Source organism: Acipenser ruthenus, chromosome 13, assembly GCF_902713425.1.
Source record: "Acipenser ruthenus chromosome 13, fAciRut3.2 maternal haplotype, whole genome shotgun sequence".
Classification (NCBI taxonomy): domain Eukaryota; kingdom Metazoa; phylum Chordata; class Actinopteri; order Acipenseriformes; family Acipenseridae; genus Acipenser; species Acipenser ruthenus.
Genome location: NC_081201.1, coordinates 9816033 through 9834320, shown reverse-complemented (window position 1 = coordinate 9834320; position 18288 = coordinate 9816033). Strand labels below are relative to the sequence as shown.

General features: G+C 41.3%; 1 protein-coding gene across 6 annotated transcripts in view; it reads left to right on the top strand.

Annotated features, from left to right (window-relative positions):
* LOC117417832 (ankyrin repeat and fibronectin type-III domain-containing protein 1-like) overlaps window positions 1-18288 on the top strand; it is a 198234-nt gene that overhangs the window by 166159 nt on the left and 13787 nt on the right. For all 6 annotated transcript variants that reach the window (XM_059035633.1, XM_059035632.1, XM_059035630.1 and 3 more), the window contains 7 exons: window positions 5358-5559; window positions 6220-6427; window positions 8789-8986; window positions 11348-11461; window positions 12371-12468; window positions 14010-14100; window positions 17200-17307. In XM_059035633.1, coding sequence (XP_058891616.1) covers window positions 5358-5559; window positions 6220-6427; window positions 8789-8986; window positions 11348-11461; window positions 12371-12468; window positions 14010-14100; window positions 17200-17307 — 1019 coding nt within the window. The remainder of the gene's footprint in view (window positions 1-5357; window positions 5560-6219; window positions 6428-8788; window positions 8987-11347; window positions 11462-12370; window positions 12469-14009; window positions 14101-17199; window positions 17308-18288) is intronic.

Genomic DNA, 18288 nt, shown 5'->3' with positions numbered 1-18288 from the left:
TTAAAATGATACCAAACTAAATGATATATCTCAAAGAGATATGACATTTTGAAATCACCAAAGTCAGAAGCGGACATTTTGAGAATATTAAGTTGAAAGATGGGACACCTACTTTTCAGCTATTTCCTTAGCAACCATTATGTTAAAGTACTCCTACATACACCAAACTTTCACCAATAACTCCCCGTACCTTTATGCAAGATATGACAAAGAGATGAACCAAATAGTTATTACCTATTTATTGAAACTTAATTTCACAATAGCAAAAATGTAGAAAATCTAGAAAACATTTTAAAAAATTAGAAAATCTATAAAGTGTCATTTTCCTTTACGTAACTGGCAGTGAACAGTGAACAAAACATTTTCCATCTTCACTTTTACTGCTGTCAACATTACCAGGGTCATCTGTATCACTGTGATCGGCAGCACCACTCTCACTATCAGACTCGGATGAGCATGCAAGCACCACAAAAATACTCCGAAACTAGCTGCATCCATTGCCTGTCAGTCACAGTAGATTCGTTGCTGGATCGCAAACTGTTGAGAGACTTTGCAACATCTTGTTCTTTTGATAACGTGATCATTCACCGGTGTAATTCACTTCAAAAAGATTGCGAGCTCTGTGCGTTCATAGCCACAACATGGGCGCAGCCCCAGAGGTCTCTGCGTGTAGATGCATTCAGCCAATCGGTGGACACTACGCATAGATAAATGACGTCACATAGCAACAAGCAGAACTGTTTACACTGCAATCACTTGTTAAAACCGTTCCCTTTCAATTTGAAAATGACCACCAAAACATTACGTATGGGAAATGCCTGCCTATTGGTAAGTATTCACTGAGCTCTATACCAGAGCTGCCGATAGGCCCCTTCCTGGATGGCATCCTTGATCCCCTGTGCTCAGGCTCCTGCGCCGACACCCCGTAGTCGCTCCAGGCAGTCTAGGGACGTTATGGACCTTAAGGCGCATATGGCCCAGGTACTCGAGCTTCTGTTGAGGCAGCAAGCTCCTGTGGTGCCGGCAGAGGTCCCGGCCTAGTTACCACCCGCACCAGCTCCAGTCCCTGGGTCTCCCATGGGAGCCCAGGTCGAGCCAGAGCTGCAGCCTTTCAGGGCGGAGGAGGACACGCTATCCATAGCAGCCTCCAGGGGTGAGGGCTCCTTCCCCACTGAGATGACGTTTTCATTGGTCTATTAATGACCTACGTATTGGGAAAGAGGGAAGGCACAGCTTTCAAATGATACCCGGATGTTGTGGATGTGTGGGCGGACCTTGATGTTGAGTCAGTGAATTATATGGATTTTAGTCTTTGTTTCAGCTAATTTTGCCAATCTACAGGTCGCTGTTTTTACCAAACTGTCCATTTACAGTGTAATAGAGACATTATTTTACGAAATAAACTTGATACGATAGTTTAGACCTGTTAAGTACACGAAAATGTGTACAACTCCAAAATCGATAATTAATGACTTTACTCACTAATTGGGCCGCTGTATAAAATCTACATATGTGACTTCCGACTGATTTTGCTGTCCCGGGTCATATATATATATATATATATATATATATACACACAGTACTGTGCAAAAGTTTTAGGCAGGTGTGAAAAAATGCTGTAAAGTAAGAATGCTTTCAAAAATAGACATGTTAATAATATTTATCAATTAACTAAATGCAAAGTGAGTGAACAGAAGAAAAATCTAAATCAAATCCATATTTGGTGTGACCATCCTATCCTTTGCCTTCAAAACAGCATCAATTCTTCTAGGTACACTTGCACAAAGTCAGGGATTTTGTAGGCATATAGTCAGGTGTATGATTAAACAATGATACCAAACAGGTGCTAATGATCATCAATTCAATATCTAGGTTGAAACACAATCATTAACTGAAACAGAAACAGCTGTGTAGGAGGAATAAAACTGGGTGAGGAACAGCCAAACTCAGCTAACAAGGTGAGGTTGCTGAAGACAGTTTACTGTCAAAAGTCATACACCATGGCAAGACTGAGCACAGCAACAAGACACAAGGTAGTTATACTGCATCAGCAAGGTCTCTCCCAGGCAGAAATTTCAAGGCAGACAGGGGTTTCCAGATGTGCTGTCCAAGCTCTTTTGAAGAAGCACAAAGAAACTGGTACACCCATCTACTGTCCGGAGAAGTCTGGTCAGAAGTGGCCTTCATGGAAGACTTGCGGCCAAAAAGCCATACCTCCGACGTGGAAACAAGGCCAAGCGACTCAACTATGCACGAAAACACAGGAACTGGGGTGCAGAAAAATGGCGGCAGGTGCTCTGGACTAATGAGTCAAAATCTGAAATATTTGGCTGCAGCAGAAGGCAGTTTGTTTGCCGAAGGGCTGGAGAGCGGTACACGAATGAGTGTCTGCAGGCAACAGTGAAGCATGGTGGAGGTTCCTTGCAAGTTTGGGGCTGCATTTCTGCAAATGGAGTTGGGGATTTGGTCAGAATTAATGGTCTCCTCAGTGTTGAGAAGTACAGGCAGATACTTATCCATCATGCAATACCATCAGGGAGGCATCAGATTGGCCCCAAATTTATTCTGCAGCATGACAACGACCCCAAACATACAGCGAAAGTCATTAAGAACTATCTTCAGCGTAAAGAAGAACAAGGAGTCCTGGAAGTGATGGTATGGCCCCCACAGAGCCCTGATCTCAACATCATCGACTCTGTCTGGGATTACATGAAGAGAGAGAAGCAACTGAGGCTGCCTAAATCCACAGAAGAACTGTGGTTAGTTCTCCAAGATGTCTGGGCCAACCTACCTGCCGAGTTCCTTCAAAAACTGTGTGCAAGTGTACCTAGAAGAATTGATGCTGTTTTGAAGGCAAAGGGTGGTCACACCAAATATTGATTTGATGTAGATTTTTCTTCTGTTCACTCACTTTGCATTTTGTTAATTGATAAATATAAACTATTAACATGTCTATTTTTGAAAGCATTCTTACTTTACAGCATTTTTTCACACCTGCCTAAAACTTTTGCACAGTACTGTATATATATATTTTTTAGAAAGTACAGAAAAGATTAGAAGATAGGGGAGGATTGTAGATTTGGGGCCATATTCTGATGAAATGAGTGCAATCGCAGACACAGTGGTTAAAGTCAATCGCCTCTACACCGCAGGGAGCGGCTTCTCCAAAAGTGTGATTCTGATGAAATTAAAAACCCAGCGCAAGCGCGTTTAGTGGCGCACTGACAGCGCCCAGCCAATCAATACTGAGCAGGTTGGGGAATCTGCTATTCAGTCAGGGCTGGGCAATCCCTTTAAGAGACAGAATGTGCTTGGATCTCCGCAAGGCTCAGTTTTGAATGTAGACGTGGTGATCATGTTGAGCGGCAGTAGCAGAGAAAAAACAGCGCAGTCAGAACAGCAAGTAGCAGGTCACTCGCCGAGAGAATTCGTAAACCATGCTTCATGACACAGGAGATTGCTATATTAATATCTGTTAACATTCATTCATCCACTACTTCTGGTCCTGGCTATTAGCTCTGTCCTACATTATTGCTTTATGTGTGTTTCCCACCTTTTTTTTTTGGTTCTGTGTCATAATGTGTGCTTTATGTATTCTCTCCCAGTGGCCTGGCCTTGCTGACTAGGTCCATATTTATGTACCACACTTTTTGTTTCAATAAACTAATTTAGCCTAACTATGTTGTTTCTTTTGTAATGAATTAATGAAAATAATATTACATACCTGATATACCCTTCCTCTCAATGGATGACATTATAGTAAGAGCAAGCATATCATCCATAATTATATGCGGGTGTTGTTCATATCATAAAACAAAAGTCTTCGAAAAGCCTACAAAACACATTAAAAAAAAAAAAAGTGTGCGGGATACAAGGTACATTATTTCATGGCATTAACATTACTACATGCAAAGTGTAAAATACTTACTACTGAGCAAAATAGTCATGTATTACACCCTCCCTGACCTGTCTATCAGTAGCAGCAGCCAATTAATTTTCTAGCGGGACATGCTCTCTCTGAGCTTGTAATGTATCCTCTGGAGTATAAATATTGTGCAATACACAAACTGCAACAAACATATTGCACACCTTCTGAGGACTGTACTGTAGTGTCCCACCTGAGCGATCAACACTTCTGAAATGCATTTTCAGTATTTCAAATGTGCGCTCAGTGACAGTTAGAGCAGAGGTGAGGGCTCTGTTATACCTGTGCTCAGCAGGAGTAATGGGATGTGTTTAAGTGGGTATCCATTGTGAGCTGTCAACCAGCCATTCAGACTGTCATCCTGCTCAAACAACGCTGTCAGCTGTGAGTTTGCAAGGATGAACGAGTCATGAGCTGAACCGGGATAGTTTGCATACACATGTGTGATGATGTTGTTCCTACGTCTTCATTCATGAGCGCTCTGTAGTACTCCATTATATCTGCAAAAGAGATTTTTTTTTTAATTTGTATATTTGTTTATTATTAATTTACGAATAATATTGTTTAGTTTCTTATGTTTTGTCGTTTTTTCGTCTTGGGTTCTTTTTCTTTTCTTTTACTTTTTCTTTCTTTGATTTCCTCTTTGTGCCACTAAATAAACCTGGATTCAGCAGGTCTTAACGCAGTGCTGAGTTGTCTGTTTGGGACCCCATTGCGCTGTCATCAGAATCGCTTCGGCAAATATGTTAATGATACCACACCCTAAAATTTATGCCTACCCGTGGCGCAAAACATGTCTTCAGAATACCATTTTAGTGCTTTGGGTTTTTTTTTTTGCTCCATTTATGCGCCACAGAATCGGAGGCAAGCGCTGTTCATGATTTAAGGATTGCTATGGATTCATCTTCCCTGCCGTTGTGATCGGCAGCGTGTGCGGCAATCGTGTAAGGACATTGGAAAAGGACACTGGCTATTCTGGGACGTTTCTCTGTTGTTATGGATTGTGTTATTTTATTAGTTAGTTGTGTATTTCTAAATTTGCTTTTATATGTCTGCTGTGTCTTTCCATCTGCCATTTCTCTCCATATCTTTATCTTTTTCTATTTTCTTTTTCAGTTTAAGACTAATATATATATTGTTATATTTTGTTTAATTGGATAAAAGCTATCTGCTAAATAACAAAATAATAATATAAAAATAATTCTACAGAACACAAATAATAGGATATTTAGCTGGTAAGAAAATAGACATTGGGGAAAATATAGATGATATGAAATGCTGCACAAAAGAGTTTCAGAAGGTGAAACGTCTCAAAACACTCAGATTCTGCCCTAGGGAAATAGTTGCTTTGGAGGGAGCCAATCATGTGTTTGCAAGTGACTTGAAGTGCCAAACGCTCTCTTGTTACTCAGCGGTGATTCACTCTCCTCAGGACCACCTCTCCCAAGATGACCCAACATATGCGAGACCCCCCCCTCACCCCTCCCAAGAAGGGCTCGGCCCCCTCCTCGCCCAGCGCAGCCCGCCGGCTCTACCGCAACCTGTCAGGGAAGTTCCGCGTGGGTCTCCCCACCCTCGATGACAGCCTGCTGCCCGGCCGAGGAGACAAAGAGAGGCTGCGCAAGTCCTGCATGGTGAGTGAGGGAACTGCTTGTGATGCAACTGGCTAAGGACATTAAGTTATTAAAAGTATGGCTGTGTTTTTAAAGTGTATGTGAATAAATTGTTGATGCTCATAATGCATCAGAGTAGAAAAATGCAACATGTCTAAGACTTTTGCACGGCAGTGTGTATGTGTATGTGTGTATGTATGTATGTGTATGTGTGTGTGTGTGTGTGTGTTTTTAATATATATATATATATATATATATATATATATATATATAATATTATTATTACACACAAACCCCCCCACACACACACAAACACACACACATATATATTATATATAATCTCTGTAAACCACTTGTCCTATTGTGATGAAACTTGCTAAGGATCTTCTTTAGTGGAGAGTATCAGAATCTGGGGAGATGTGTAGGTATCCTGTCCGCCACCCATTTCAATCCGAGCACCAGCATTGTTACAAGAAGGAGCATGATCCTGTTGTCAATAGTAAAAAAAAAAAAAAAAAACTGGACAAAAAAGAATACATCTCCCAGTACTCCACATACTCAAAGAACCACAGTTCAGTCGGTTTGTAATAAAATTGGTAGTATGAGGAAATTTGTGTAGATGTGAGTTTGTTTTAATGAGAATTGACTTTAAGTATCTCTCTTTTTTCTCTCTCTGGTCAGTTTCAGAGTAATGAGACCTTGTTTGAAGCCGTGGAGCACCAGGAGCTAGATTTGGTGCAGCTGCTGCTGAGCCAGTACAGTCTGGAGGAGCTGGATCTCAACACCCCCAACAGTGAGGGCCTTCTCCCACTTGACATCGCCATCATGACCAACAATGTGCCCATGGCCAGGATACTACTGCAGGCTGGCGCCAAGGAGAGCCCACACTGTGAGTGCTTACCAAGGCTTTCCATTGTCTTACCTCTTCTAGACTTAGCAATATTTCATCCTTTTAAAGTGGATTTAGCCAACAAAATAAGTCTATATGTGGTACATGTCTGCACTTTCACAAGCTACATAGGTCTCAAATGTGCAGTTATGAAACAAATTTGCAGCAAACATGATGTGTTTTTTTTCATTTTTTTTAAATCACGGTCCATGCCTTTCTCTAGTCTTTTACTTCTTCTCTTCCTTAGTCATTTTTACCTCAGCAGTATCTTTGGGGTCAAACCATCTTACTGAATTCAAAGCATGTCAGTCATTAGGGGGAAGCAGCTGGTTGGCTACTGACAGAAAAGTTGGCCCTTAAGGTATGGGGACAATTTCACCGTCCAGGTGAAATTACCAAGGAAGCGTACCACTGCCTATCAGCATGGCTTACAGTTCTCAAAGGATCCAATTGATTTAGCATAAACAACATGTCTAGGTAATCCATGCCATACCCTCACCACTCCCTGTGTAAAGAAATGTCTCCTAACCTCTGTCCTAAATCTGTCTCCATTCAGTTTCCAACTGTGTCCCCTGTTCCTGGTGTCTGTGCTGTGCTTAAAATATTGGCTAGGGTTAACTTTGTGAATGTGGAAATTTACGGTTCAGGACAGGTCTTGTAAATCTTGTAAAATGGTTCTAATGAAACCCAAATGGAGCTGCTTGCTAGTGTAATACTTTTCAGAGACCTAATGTTGGTTTAGAAAATCGAGGCCAATCCAGATATTGTCTTCAACAAGATGACTTTAATCGGAGTCCAACATTGCAGACATTCAACGTGAACTCAGTGACTGTTTGTTCGCTGCATAACGTGAGCACACTACCACAAGCCACTCTCTTTCTTACCGAGGGTGGAACTGTGCTACTGCCAAAACATTCCCTCCAGGAAACACTGTATCACAAACTCTTATGGGTTTTAACACTTTCAGCTGTTAATAATAAATGTTATTTAAACTTTCTAATTATTATAACTTCTACCCCTTGATTAACCATTTAAATATAACCTATAACTGTTAAACTAGCTCTGTCAGTTATATCGACAGAGCTAGTATATCGTCTTTTATAAAATAAGTCGTTTTTCTCAATCCCTGGTTCCCAGCAAATTTGTTTGAGTGGAAACAGGTGTGCTGCTTTTCACAAAGCTTTTCACACCAGGTTTGAAATACCTGCCAATGAAGATATAGTGTAGGCGGTTGTATGTGCTTCACACTTTTGATATTTTTCCACATATCTGATAAACTGCTTATCTGTTTGTGATAAAACTTGTTAAGGGCTAAAATGTATGAGTTATGAACACTTAGGAAAGAGAGTAGGAGACACTTCTTTACACAGATTGGTGGGTTTATGGAATGGGTTACCAAGCCATTCCATCCCAATCATTGGGATCTTAAGAACTGACTAGACACAGTTCTGGGATAATTCAGCTTCTAGATGAGAATTGATGGGCCAGATGGCCTCCTTTTCATTTGTAACTGTTATGATCACTGCAACCCTGAACCATGACATAGCAGATACGGGGAAGGAGATACTGACAGAATCACCTAAAGCAGACCAGGAAGAGTGTAGGCCACCTGGGACAAATAATTTGCTTCCCAAAATACATGATAATTGGTGTGTTTGCCATTCCTTATGTGGCACATTATCTTGATTTGCAGTCTCGTTCTGGGATACAGATGTCCTAACTAGTCGGGCACCCTCTTGTCATGCCCCTTTCATACTGGCGCTGTCGAAGGAGGCATTTCAGAGCAGACGAACACACTCGTAAAATGACTGCCAGTTCAAAGACGGACAATTAAAAACAGATATGAGGCGTGCTGAAAAAATCAAATAATTGACTTTTAAGGAGCCGAGGTTGGTGTAGGGTTTAATCAAAGCTGGCAACATCAAGTTAACTGGTTTTCTGGATTTAATTATCAGCCAGTCTGTGTTGTGACTTATGCCATCCGTACCATGAAAGCAGTCTGTAAAACTCAATCACATCTCAGTACCATGCCACTGGTGGTTCTATGTTGTCTGCAATCCAATTTGCAAGCAAACGTGAGGTGATGGGCTCATTTATAAATGAATTCCCCTTTCTTCAGTATATGCATGATAGTAAAATGCATTGACTACTTTTCCTCTGCCAACATGGTGCTTAAGTTTATGAAATGTGATTGTATTATACTCTGAAGTAAAAATGATCACAGTATGCACACTAATTCTTTCATGTGCATTTTCCATTATTGTTTACAGGGAAATATTATTCTGGTCGTATACTGCAATAATAACTGTTGCAGAACCCTAATCTTGTCCCGCCCCTCCCTTGTGTTTTGACATGTTTCAGTTGTGAGTCTGGAGAGCCGCGCGCTGCACTTGGCTACGCTGGTCCGAGAGGCGGAGCAGCGAGTCATTGACATCACCGCGCAGGTAGTGAACGAGGCGCCAGGCGAGCGAGACGGCTCCGAGAGAGAGAAGCAGCTGAAGGGTTGGGAGTGGAGACATCGGCTCTTTAAACGCATGAAGGCGGGGTTCGAGCATGCACGTGAGTATCACGAGAGACTCTACTAGTTACAGTTTCAACATTTACACGTTCAGAATTACTAAGGGTTTAACCGTTATCAGAGATAATGGATATCAAATATAGAGGCCAGCAGTAGGATGTGTACAGTGTGTAGGGTTGTGTATGCAATATTTATTCAAAGGTTCCATATGCACAGACATATTGAGCACATGTAGTCTCATCCACAGTTCTGTTCTGGTTTATCATAACCGCACTTTTTTGATTTGGTTACAAATGTAGTACTGATGTAAGAGACAATTCAGACGGCAAATCTAAACCATTACTTCATGTCTATAAACCGTTGGCATATCAGTGTCATGGCATCACAACCGAACATATGGTGCTCCCAGGTTTTTTTTTTTGCTTTTTTTGCTTTTTAACGTGATTTATTTTGGAGTAATCTGACTCCTTTTTCCACTTCTTTAGTTTCCAAAAATGGGTCACTGTAATAATAATTGTATTCATCATCGACTTAACACCTGTAAACATTAAAATGGTTGTAATTAGCAAAATATATAATTATATTATAAAAATGAATATTACCTGTTGCACACTTCCATTCACTAAGTATGTGAAGTTTTGAAAGAAACACATGATAGCTGCTTGCAGGTCTTGCTTTTAGGTTGTTCTTGCACTTCCTAGGTCATTTGACCTGAAGAAAGAAATTATCTTGGTGCCTTTTTTCCTGTCGTTTAACCAACCAGCTGCTTCCCCAATTGAGTGACATGCTTTGCAGCCAGAAACATGATCTGACCACAAAATCACTGCTGAGGTGAACTAGGAAGTGAAACAGTAACAGACTTCCAAGGCATGGAAAGTGAGAACTTTCTTTAACCTAGTTTTAAAAATACATTTGCTTTTGTGATTTAAAAAAAATAATAATAATAATTAAAATAATGATAGCGCATTTGAGACCTCTATTGAGAATAAAAATTGCCTAAGATTTATCGTATTAGGTTGTTAGCTACAACTGCTTTAAGGTAAGACACAATACAATTGAGAACAAAAGAGGTTAAAGTGCTGCTTGAATTGTTATTGTGTGACAACTTCAAATCCAACTGGTACTCATTTCATTTAAAAGTGCTCAAATTAATTTTAAAAATATGCAGTTGGTGCCAGAAATCTCGCTCTTAAAACTACCAGGGTTTGGTTGCGTTCCCTCTGAGCAATGCCTAATGAGTTCCATGCTAGTGAGAAAGATAAAATGCCTTTCTCAGAAGTTCATGTGCATTACAGTATACAAATATTCACTAGAGTTGAGGCTTATAGATTTTGCCCCGAGGGTTGAAACAGTGACAGACAAGTGGGCAATAATGCTCATTACCGCAGGCTGTGGGCTTGATAGCTCACAGAAGGTCACTTTTTCAACCCAAGAGGAGCAGTTCACGTTCAAATATGAAATGTAACCATTACAGAATGGGTATTTACCTCCTAAAGACCCGAAACCTGAATAAAATATATCAAAGCTGCTCGCAGAGCCTGTGACGCAGTCATGGCCCGCCCCTGAGGGCACAAAATGACAGCGCTCACAGACCATGTCATTTTTCCTGACCTGACAGGAGAGCCTATTCAGATAAGTACATGTTACTTTTTCTGCTATAGATTTTTACATTTATTGTGTTTTTACACAATATTCATATGTGATATTAAAAATAATCGCTGTATTAGTTTTACTGATTATGCGTATATTGTCAAACTGTCAAAACAACTTTATTGTAAAGTACTACTAAGTATTATGTTTAAATGTGTATAACTATACTCCCATGCAGTTTCTCCGAGTTATGTCTGAGCAAAACCCATGTCCATTCTCCACTTATGTCTGTTGGAGCGATGAAGAGACTCGGGTGTTAATATCCATAAGGGAAGAGGATATGATGAGGCAGTTTGATACAATGCACAACACTGTTTAACCCACTCTCAAAATAGAATGTGGTGTGAAATTTTCGCGACTTATTTCTTGGGATTCAGCAATACTACTCCAGTATTCCAATTCTTTATTTAGCAGAATCAGTCATAGAAGTACAACACGAATGATGTGTGAAAAGCAGTGTGGGTGACAACACTAAAACAAAGTATTAAATAAACTGGCACTATCCATCAGCAAATCAGATCTTTAATAACCATTTACGTCAAACACGATGGCACGTTGATCCTCCCCCTTTCCTTCATATACAAAGCGTTCCCAGGAAAATGAGATGCTTTACATGTAAACGCAAAAAGGTAACATGTCCACGTTTATTTCACGACAGCGATGTCTCAAGAAAACGCAAACACTCATGTAAATTAACCCCTTATTTAGGTTATGTTAGGTTTTGGTGTAACCTCTCTGTCCTCTCCACACAGGTCCCCCAGAGGCCCCCAGCAACGTCCGTCTGTCTGTCTGCAGCAGCTCCAGTCTGAGGGTCACCTTCCACGAGCCCCTCAGTGTCAACTCTGCCGTGGTCACCAAGTACCGAGGTAAGTGTGAGTGTGTGCCAGGGGGCAGGCCTGTTCTCAAAGTGCAGGCAGGTAGACCTGGTGTCAGTGAGGAGAATAGGTAAGACATTGTAGATTACAGGACATGTTGACCTGATCTCAGGGGTGGTAGGGTCAGGTAGGAGATTATGGTGTAGTGTAAACCTGATCTCCTGGAGTATAAAACATAGGAGGCCTCAGAGAGAGTCGAGTGAAGAGCAAACAAGCTAGGGTTTAAAGGACTGAGTTAAGAAGATAGGTTGATGTAACTGAATGTATTTAGCCTAGGACAAAGAGCAAGTAGGGGGGGACTTGATTTGAAGTTTTTAATATCATAAAGTGTTGACAAAGTGAACCTGAGCCAATACTTAAAATCAGCACAGAAACCAGGACCAGAGGATATAGATGGATCCTTTAAGACCCGACTTGAAAAATTTACAAACGACCAGGCCAATCAGCCCATCAATGCCTGTCTGCTTCCTAGTAACTGATTGATCCCAAAATTGTGTCAAGTTGATCTTCAGGGATCCCAGTGATTTATGTCCCAGTGTCTCCTACCCTCTTTCCTCCCTTATTAAAGCATCGTAAAAGCAAAGCAAAGTGTAATAAATCGTAGCGAAAGCATGGTAAAGTATAATTAAGCATTGTAGACCCCGTGACGGAGTTATGATAAAGCATATAAAGAAACATGGCAAACTATGGTAAACGCACAGTATAACCATGGGAAAGCAAAAAAGAATACTGTGGTAAGCTCTTATAAGGGCTAAGTCTCCATCTAAGTCTCTGTGCTGTGTGCTTCAAGTATTGGCTAAGGCTGCCAACTCATTTTAAGGCAAGGTGTGAGATTATAGCATTGGAGCAGGTAGAGCTGGTCTTAGAGCCCCCTGGTTTCATTGTATCTGTTCTCTGCAGTGGAGTGGAGCTGTTCCCCCTCGTTCTCCCCTCTGCTGGGTGAAGCTGCCGTTGAGGACCTGAAAGCTCTGCATTACACCATCACAGCGCTGTGCCCGGTGAGTACAGTATTATAATTTTATTTACTGTTGCCTTACCGTATAATTGTAGGCTAGATCAGCCAATGTGTGTGCACTGTTAGGTGCACAGCAGTGTATTGCCAGCAAAACAAAGGAAACTTGAAAAGTGGCAGATCACTAGGAGGTGCTGGCTTTTACTTGTATAAAGACATTTCCGAAAGCTGCAGGTGCCTATAGCAGGCAACTTGAATTTAATAGCATCTCCTGAACTCAGGAAAGCAGGTAACTTTTTTTTTTTTTTTTTTTTTTTTTTTTTTAACACAGTATTTGAGAAATTGCAAAAAGAACCACTATTTTAAATTAAATATGAAATTGCTTGCTTTTTAACATAACTGTTTGGTAACAAGACTTTTTTTTTTATAGGAATACAAATTTATTCTCCTGAGCGAAATGTATAATTTGAAAGGTCATTTCCCTTCCTTTCCACAGTGATTCTGAGCCAGGCCCCTCCCTCTCTGTATCTACCAATTCCAGCACAGAACTTCCCAACGTACAACCTGCCCTGTAATGTATTCCTGTATAAATTATCACTCCCCTACCTGTGAAGATCATGCTCTGTAATGTATTCCTCTATAAATCACAAAGAATCACTCCCCTACCTGTGAAGAGCAAACCATGCACCAGCTCCGTGGCTAATTGAGGTCTGTAGGCAGTGACAGCAGTAGGGTAGCCCCCCCCCGTGGCATGGGCTCCAAATGTTAAGAGGGTCACGTTCCGGTCAAGGCATCGCACTCCTGATTTATCTGGCTGAGAACGTGTGGATGGGCCCGGTTCCACGGCAGGCCTACATGCTGCTGTGTGTTCTGCTCCTAATGACTCCTCCACTAGATATTCTTTCACATTTCGGGTTACGTTATATTGCCTCTCAGGGGCCAGCATGTCGCTAGGTTCTTTTTGTGTTGTGTTTTGTTTTGTTTGGTATAATCCACCCCTGCAGACCCAGAGTTTGAATTAAGAGTAGCTCTTGCCCTGTGCTTGTGTGCTTCAAAGCAGCCGCCTTCACCTTAAGAGACCTGGGGGTCAGTGTTTACTAAAGGGTAGTGAATGGGGCAGGCCACTGATACACGTTCTGATTTTTCACCCTTCCCTGAGGTAGTCTTTTGAAGGACATTTAAACTAGGAGTATCAAAAAATAGAGGACTATGGTCTAAAAGATGGGAATTTGGCTAAAAATGAAATATTTACTATGGAAGCTGTTTCACCTTTAATAGATCCACCATAGGGTGTATTTGCAGAAATTATGTTTCGAATTATGAGATGTAATTATTCAAAAAAATGATATTGTTTAAAGGTCATGATCACCTGGTATACAATCACAATGTTTACCTTTTAAGTGCGCTTTGGTGAGGTATGCGCTATCAATAAAGTTTTTGCAAGCGCGGTAAGGTGACTCAGTCCCTTTTTGTCTCACTAAGCTGCAGGAGCACCACAGCCAATGCTCCCTGTGTCAAAATCCTTTTTTTGGGGGGTACTCGCCTTCAGTATCTTTTGATTTGACTTGGAAACGTCTTATGTTTCAGGGCACCCAGTATTATGTGCAAGTCTCGGCCTACAATATGAAAGGCTGGGGGCCGGCCAAGTCTTCAGTCCCAGTTCATGCTGCACCCTCCAGTAAGTCTTCATCCCTACTTTGTTGTTATTTCTGTGAACACAAACATTTTATTGATTTATTCTTATTTAAGGTTTTTGCTCATATGAGACATTAAATTTATATTTAATTTCCTGAACATTTACACTTCTGTGAAGAGCAACATCAGGGTAACAGCGGCCTGTTTAAATTTTAAACTTGAAAACCCTGTCCCTGTAGCACTAATTCCTTCAGATGGTGTGGTAGCACAGCACAGTCCTCTGTGGGCCAGATGCCTGTTATCAAACCATTATGTTCTGATGTAATGCTGTGATCTGCTAATGGTTCTCCGAGGGTTTCTTCAGAGTAGATGTGTGCTGAAACTGTCCCCTAGGCTTAACCCATTCTGTCTTCTAACCCAGAGCTGCCTTCTTGTAGATGGCAGCTGTTCACAGTTGAATAACTGAAACACTGTCATCAGGAATTGTCTCGGGGGGCGGGGGGGGGGGGGGTGGGGAATGCTTCTCAGACTTGCAGGAACTGTTACTGTAGCCAAATATTTAGCACTCCGAATAACCATTGTAGCATAGTTTGCTCCCTATCCGAGTCATTTTATAGCAGCTGAAGTGTCAAACTGCTTAAAGACTTGCATCAAATATCATTTTAATTACATTTTTATTGTCCCCTTACAATTTTATGGTGTTTGATCATTATTCTCAATCTGGCTTTACCCTGCTTTGAGCTGCTTTGAGCTTGACATTATTCAGATACACAGTGGGTGGTATAGAACTACAACAGGCCTACCAAGAGGAAGACCTTGGTATTGTAATAGACTGATAGCTGTCAGCAACTGAACAGTGTGGGGCAGTAGTTAAAACCAAACCAGAATAGTTGGTTATAAAGTCAAAAGATTAGTATAACGCACTTAGAATACTTTGTTCAGTTTTGGTCACCACATTACCAAAAGGGTCAGTCCATGTCAGGTCAATCACCCTCGAAACTGAAGGTTTGTGGATTTTGTGTTGTATGGCAGGGGTGCCATAGAGATGTAAGATTGCCACGAGTTTCATATCTCTAGGTAAAATGTTTTGTATGTGAGAGGTCACCAAATATTTGACCCAAAATGGCTCCCAGATCAGACCAATGACATGCTCTATGCTATTTGTTACATTTAACGTCAAACTGAATTTTAACTTTTGACCTTGAATTGTTGAGCTTTGACCTCACTCGGACTGTCATCCCCAATGTGAGTGAGCAAAATCAAGGTTGGATAGTGAAGTTCACACCATCCTCTTACGTTTGTACCAAAAATCAGATCTTTATGGGATCAGAAGGTATTCACTCATTACATTGCGTCATTGTAGTTTCATGTGTGACACATTTAGGAATGACTGGAAAAGAAAGCAACTTGTCCAACTTGTACTTTTTATAATGCAATAACATTGGCACAGCACGGGATGTGAATGGTTAGGATTCATACACATAGTGGAAAAGCTGATATGATGAGGTAAGTTCACATAAATGGCAAAGCTTGCAACATTATTACAGTCTATATTGACTCAGTTGATGACCTTGAGCACTGTTGTTGCCTCCTGTAGTTCTTTCTCTGGCAGCTTGTAGGTTCTTGCTGCTGTCGTGGTGGGAGTCACCAACAGGAGGATTTGGTCTCGTCCCACAACCAAGATGTCTGGATGCCGTGGGAATGAAAAACATCATGCTGGTCCAGCAGGATGCAAAAATGACTCTGACCTTGTCACTTTCTGGCAGACAAACTTCAACAAAAGCTAGCCACCATTTACCATTGTATTCGCAGGCAACATAGTTCGTAATATCTTTCATCAGGATAAGCTCTCAGGCTGCTAACTTTCACAGTTTTTCCCAAATCTTGGGCAGAGTAATCCCTCAGTCAATTTTGAGAGGGATCCAGCAACTGGACAGAAGGAATGGAACTGGTGTGTTCCTGTTATCGTGTCCGAGCTTGCAAGATTTTCTCCTCAGTGTCGACTTCATCTGTTGTGATGCTTTCAAAATGAATTCCGGGCACAGCATCCCTAGCCCATTTGAGAAGGGCTCTTGGGGTGAGGATTTGATCATTCGGCCTTTTGAAGGCTTGCTTTTGCTGCGAGCCGCTTGACGGTTCCACCAAAGCCATCACAGGACCCTTTCCCATGGCTCATTGCAAAGAAGTGCCTATCTGCTGGCATTCCGAAGTCTTGCTGGTGCTATGCAAGGCTGATGACATTCTTTGAGTTCTTGTACTGCGAAGCAGCACCATCTGAAAAGTAAAACAGATATTTCACCTTAATCTTTGTTTTCAGATATGTAAGGGGCCTTGTGTCATCGGTCAGGCAATGTAACAAGTGAATACCTCCTGATCCCATCAGTACAAACTTAGAGGGTGGTGTGAACATCAGTATCCAACCTTGATTTTGGTCATCCATGTTGGAGGTCAAAGCTCAACAATTCAAGGTCAAAGGTCAAGATTCTGTTTGGATAGAGCACAAAGAGAGCTTTCCAGCAATAATTTACTTTTTATTGTAACATTAACAATAAAAAAAGTTATTGGTACTTCTGTCATTTGTCTGATCTGGGAGCCATTTCAGGTCAAATATTTGGTGACCTCTCACATAAAAAAACATTTGACTTGGGAAACTTGGGGAAATATTGTATCTCTATGGCACAAACATTCCTGCCAAACAGCATCAAAATTGGAAGAGGTCAGGTCAGAAACCTTCCTGAAGTGATTGATTTAATGTGGACTGACCCAAAAGGACATTGTGGCCTTGGAGAGAGTCCAGTGAAGAGCAACCAGAAATATCCCAGGGCTTAAAGGAATAAACTAAGTTTAGAACAAAGAAGAAGGGGTGGTGGGGGGGGGTAATTTGAAATCTTAACCCTAGCCAATACTTCAACCACATCACAGAAACCAGGACCAAAGCACACAGTTAGGTATTAAGTGGAGACACTTCTTTACACAGAGAGTGGTAGAATGGAATGGGTCACCTAGCCACATTGTTCATGCTAAATAATTGGGATTGATCAGCTACTAGAAACCAGATGAGCACTGATGGTCTAATGGCTAAAATGGCGACCCAAGAGAAGCAGTTCTAACCTTCTTCTAACGCCTGTGTTTTTGTCCTCAGGCTGGAGGGAGTTTGACGGAAGGGCTCCCAGGCAGAGGGGGCAGAAGGAGGCCCTGGACCAGCTGCTGGGGCAGATCAAAGATGCCCACCGACACTGCACCTGTCATGGTGAGTTACCACTGCAGCCGCAGTTCACAATGTGGAAGTGTACAAGTGAACAATACCCTGCTGAGTCCATAAGCCTTCCTGTTGAAATAGTTTCCAAAATGTCATTAAACTATTTGTGGTAGATCACCGCTAAATATACAGGGTGTCCCCTAAGTCAAGCATCAGAGGCAATATTATTATTATTATTATTATTATTTATTTCTTAGCAGACGCCCTTATCCATAGCGACTTACAATTGTTACACGATATCACATTATACATTATTTCACATTATACAGATATCACATTATTTTTTTTTACATACAATTACCCATTTATACAGTTGGGTTTTTACTGGAGCAATCTAGGTAAAGTACCTTGCTCAAGGGTACAACAGCAGTGTCCCCCACTGGGGATTGAACCCACAACCCTCCGGTCAAGAGTCCAGAGCCCTAACCACTACTCCACACTGCTGCCCTAATTAACAAATATGATATGTTATGATGATTAGGATGTTCTCTGTTAAATTGGCATGGCCACAGCATGTTGTTTAACTGCACCCCTAATTAACAATTATGCCTACCTACTATATCAGCTAAATTAATTCAGTATCATTAATAATTTATTGTTATTTGAAAGGTTTATGTTATTATTGTTTACTTAACCCAAGCACTGTTTTAACGTTACATTAAACGCTACATTAATTTCACTGAATTTACCAAATACTAAGTAATTGCTAGGTAACAGAACATGTAACTGCAAGGCTTTACCAAAAATGGGCCTATATTTCAATGCAAGGCCTGTCCAGTGCTTGTTTTCTCCGCACATCCCTCTCTACTGTGCCCCCAGTTAGCGCTGTGTGGGTCCCCGAGGGCAGGCTAGGCTTGTGTCAGACACAGTAGCCAGCTCTCCTTTAAGGTCATGTTTGTTGTTCTAACAGAAAGAAGTTTTTATTTTTGTTTAGTGTTGTAAATCGTGGTGGATTGAGGAGGGGCAGCTCCC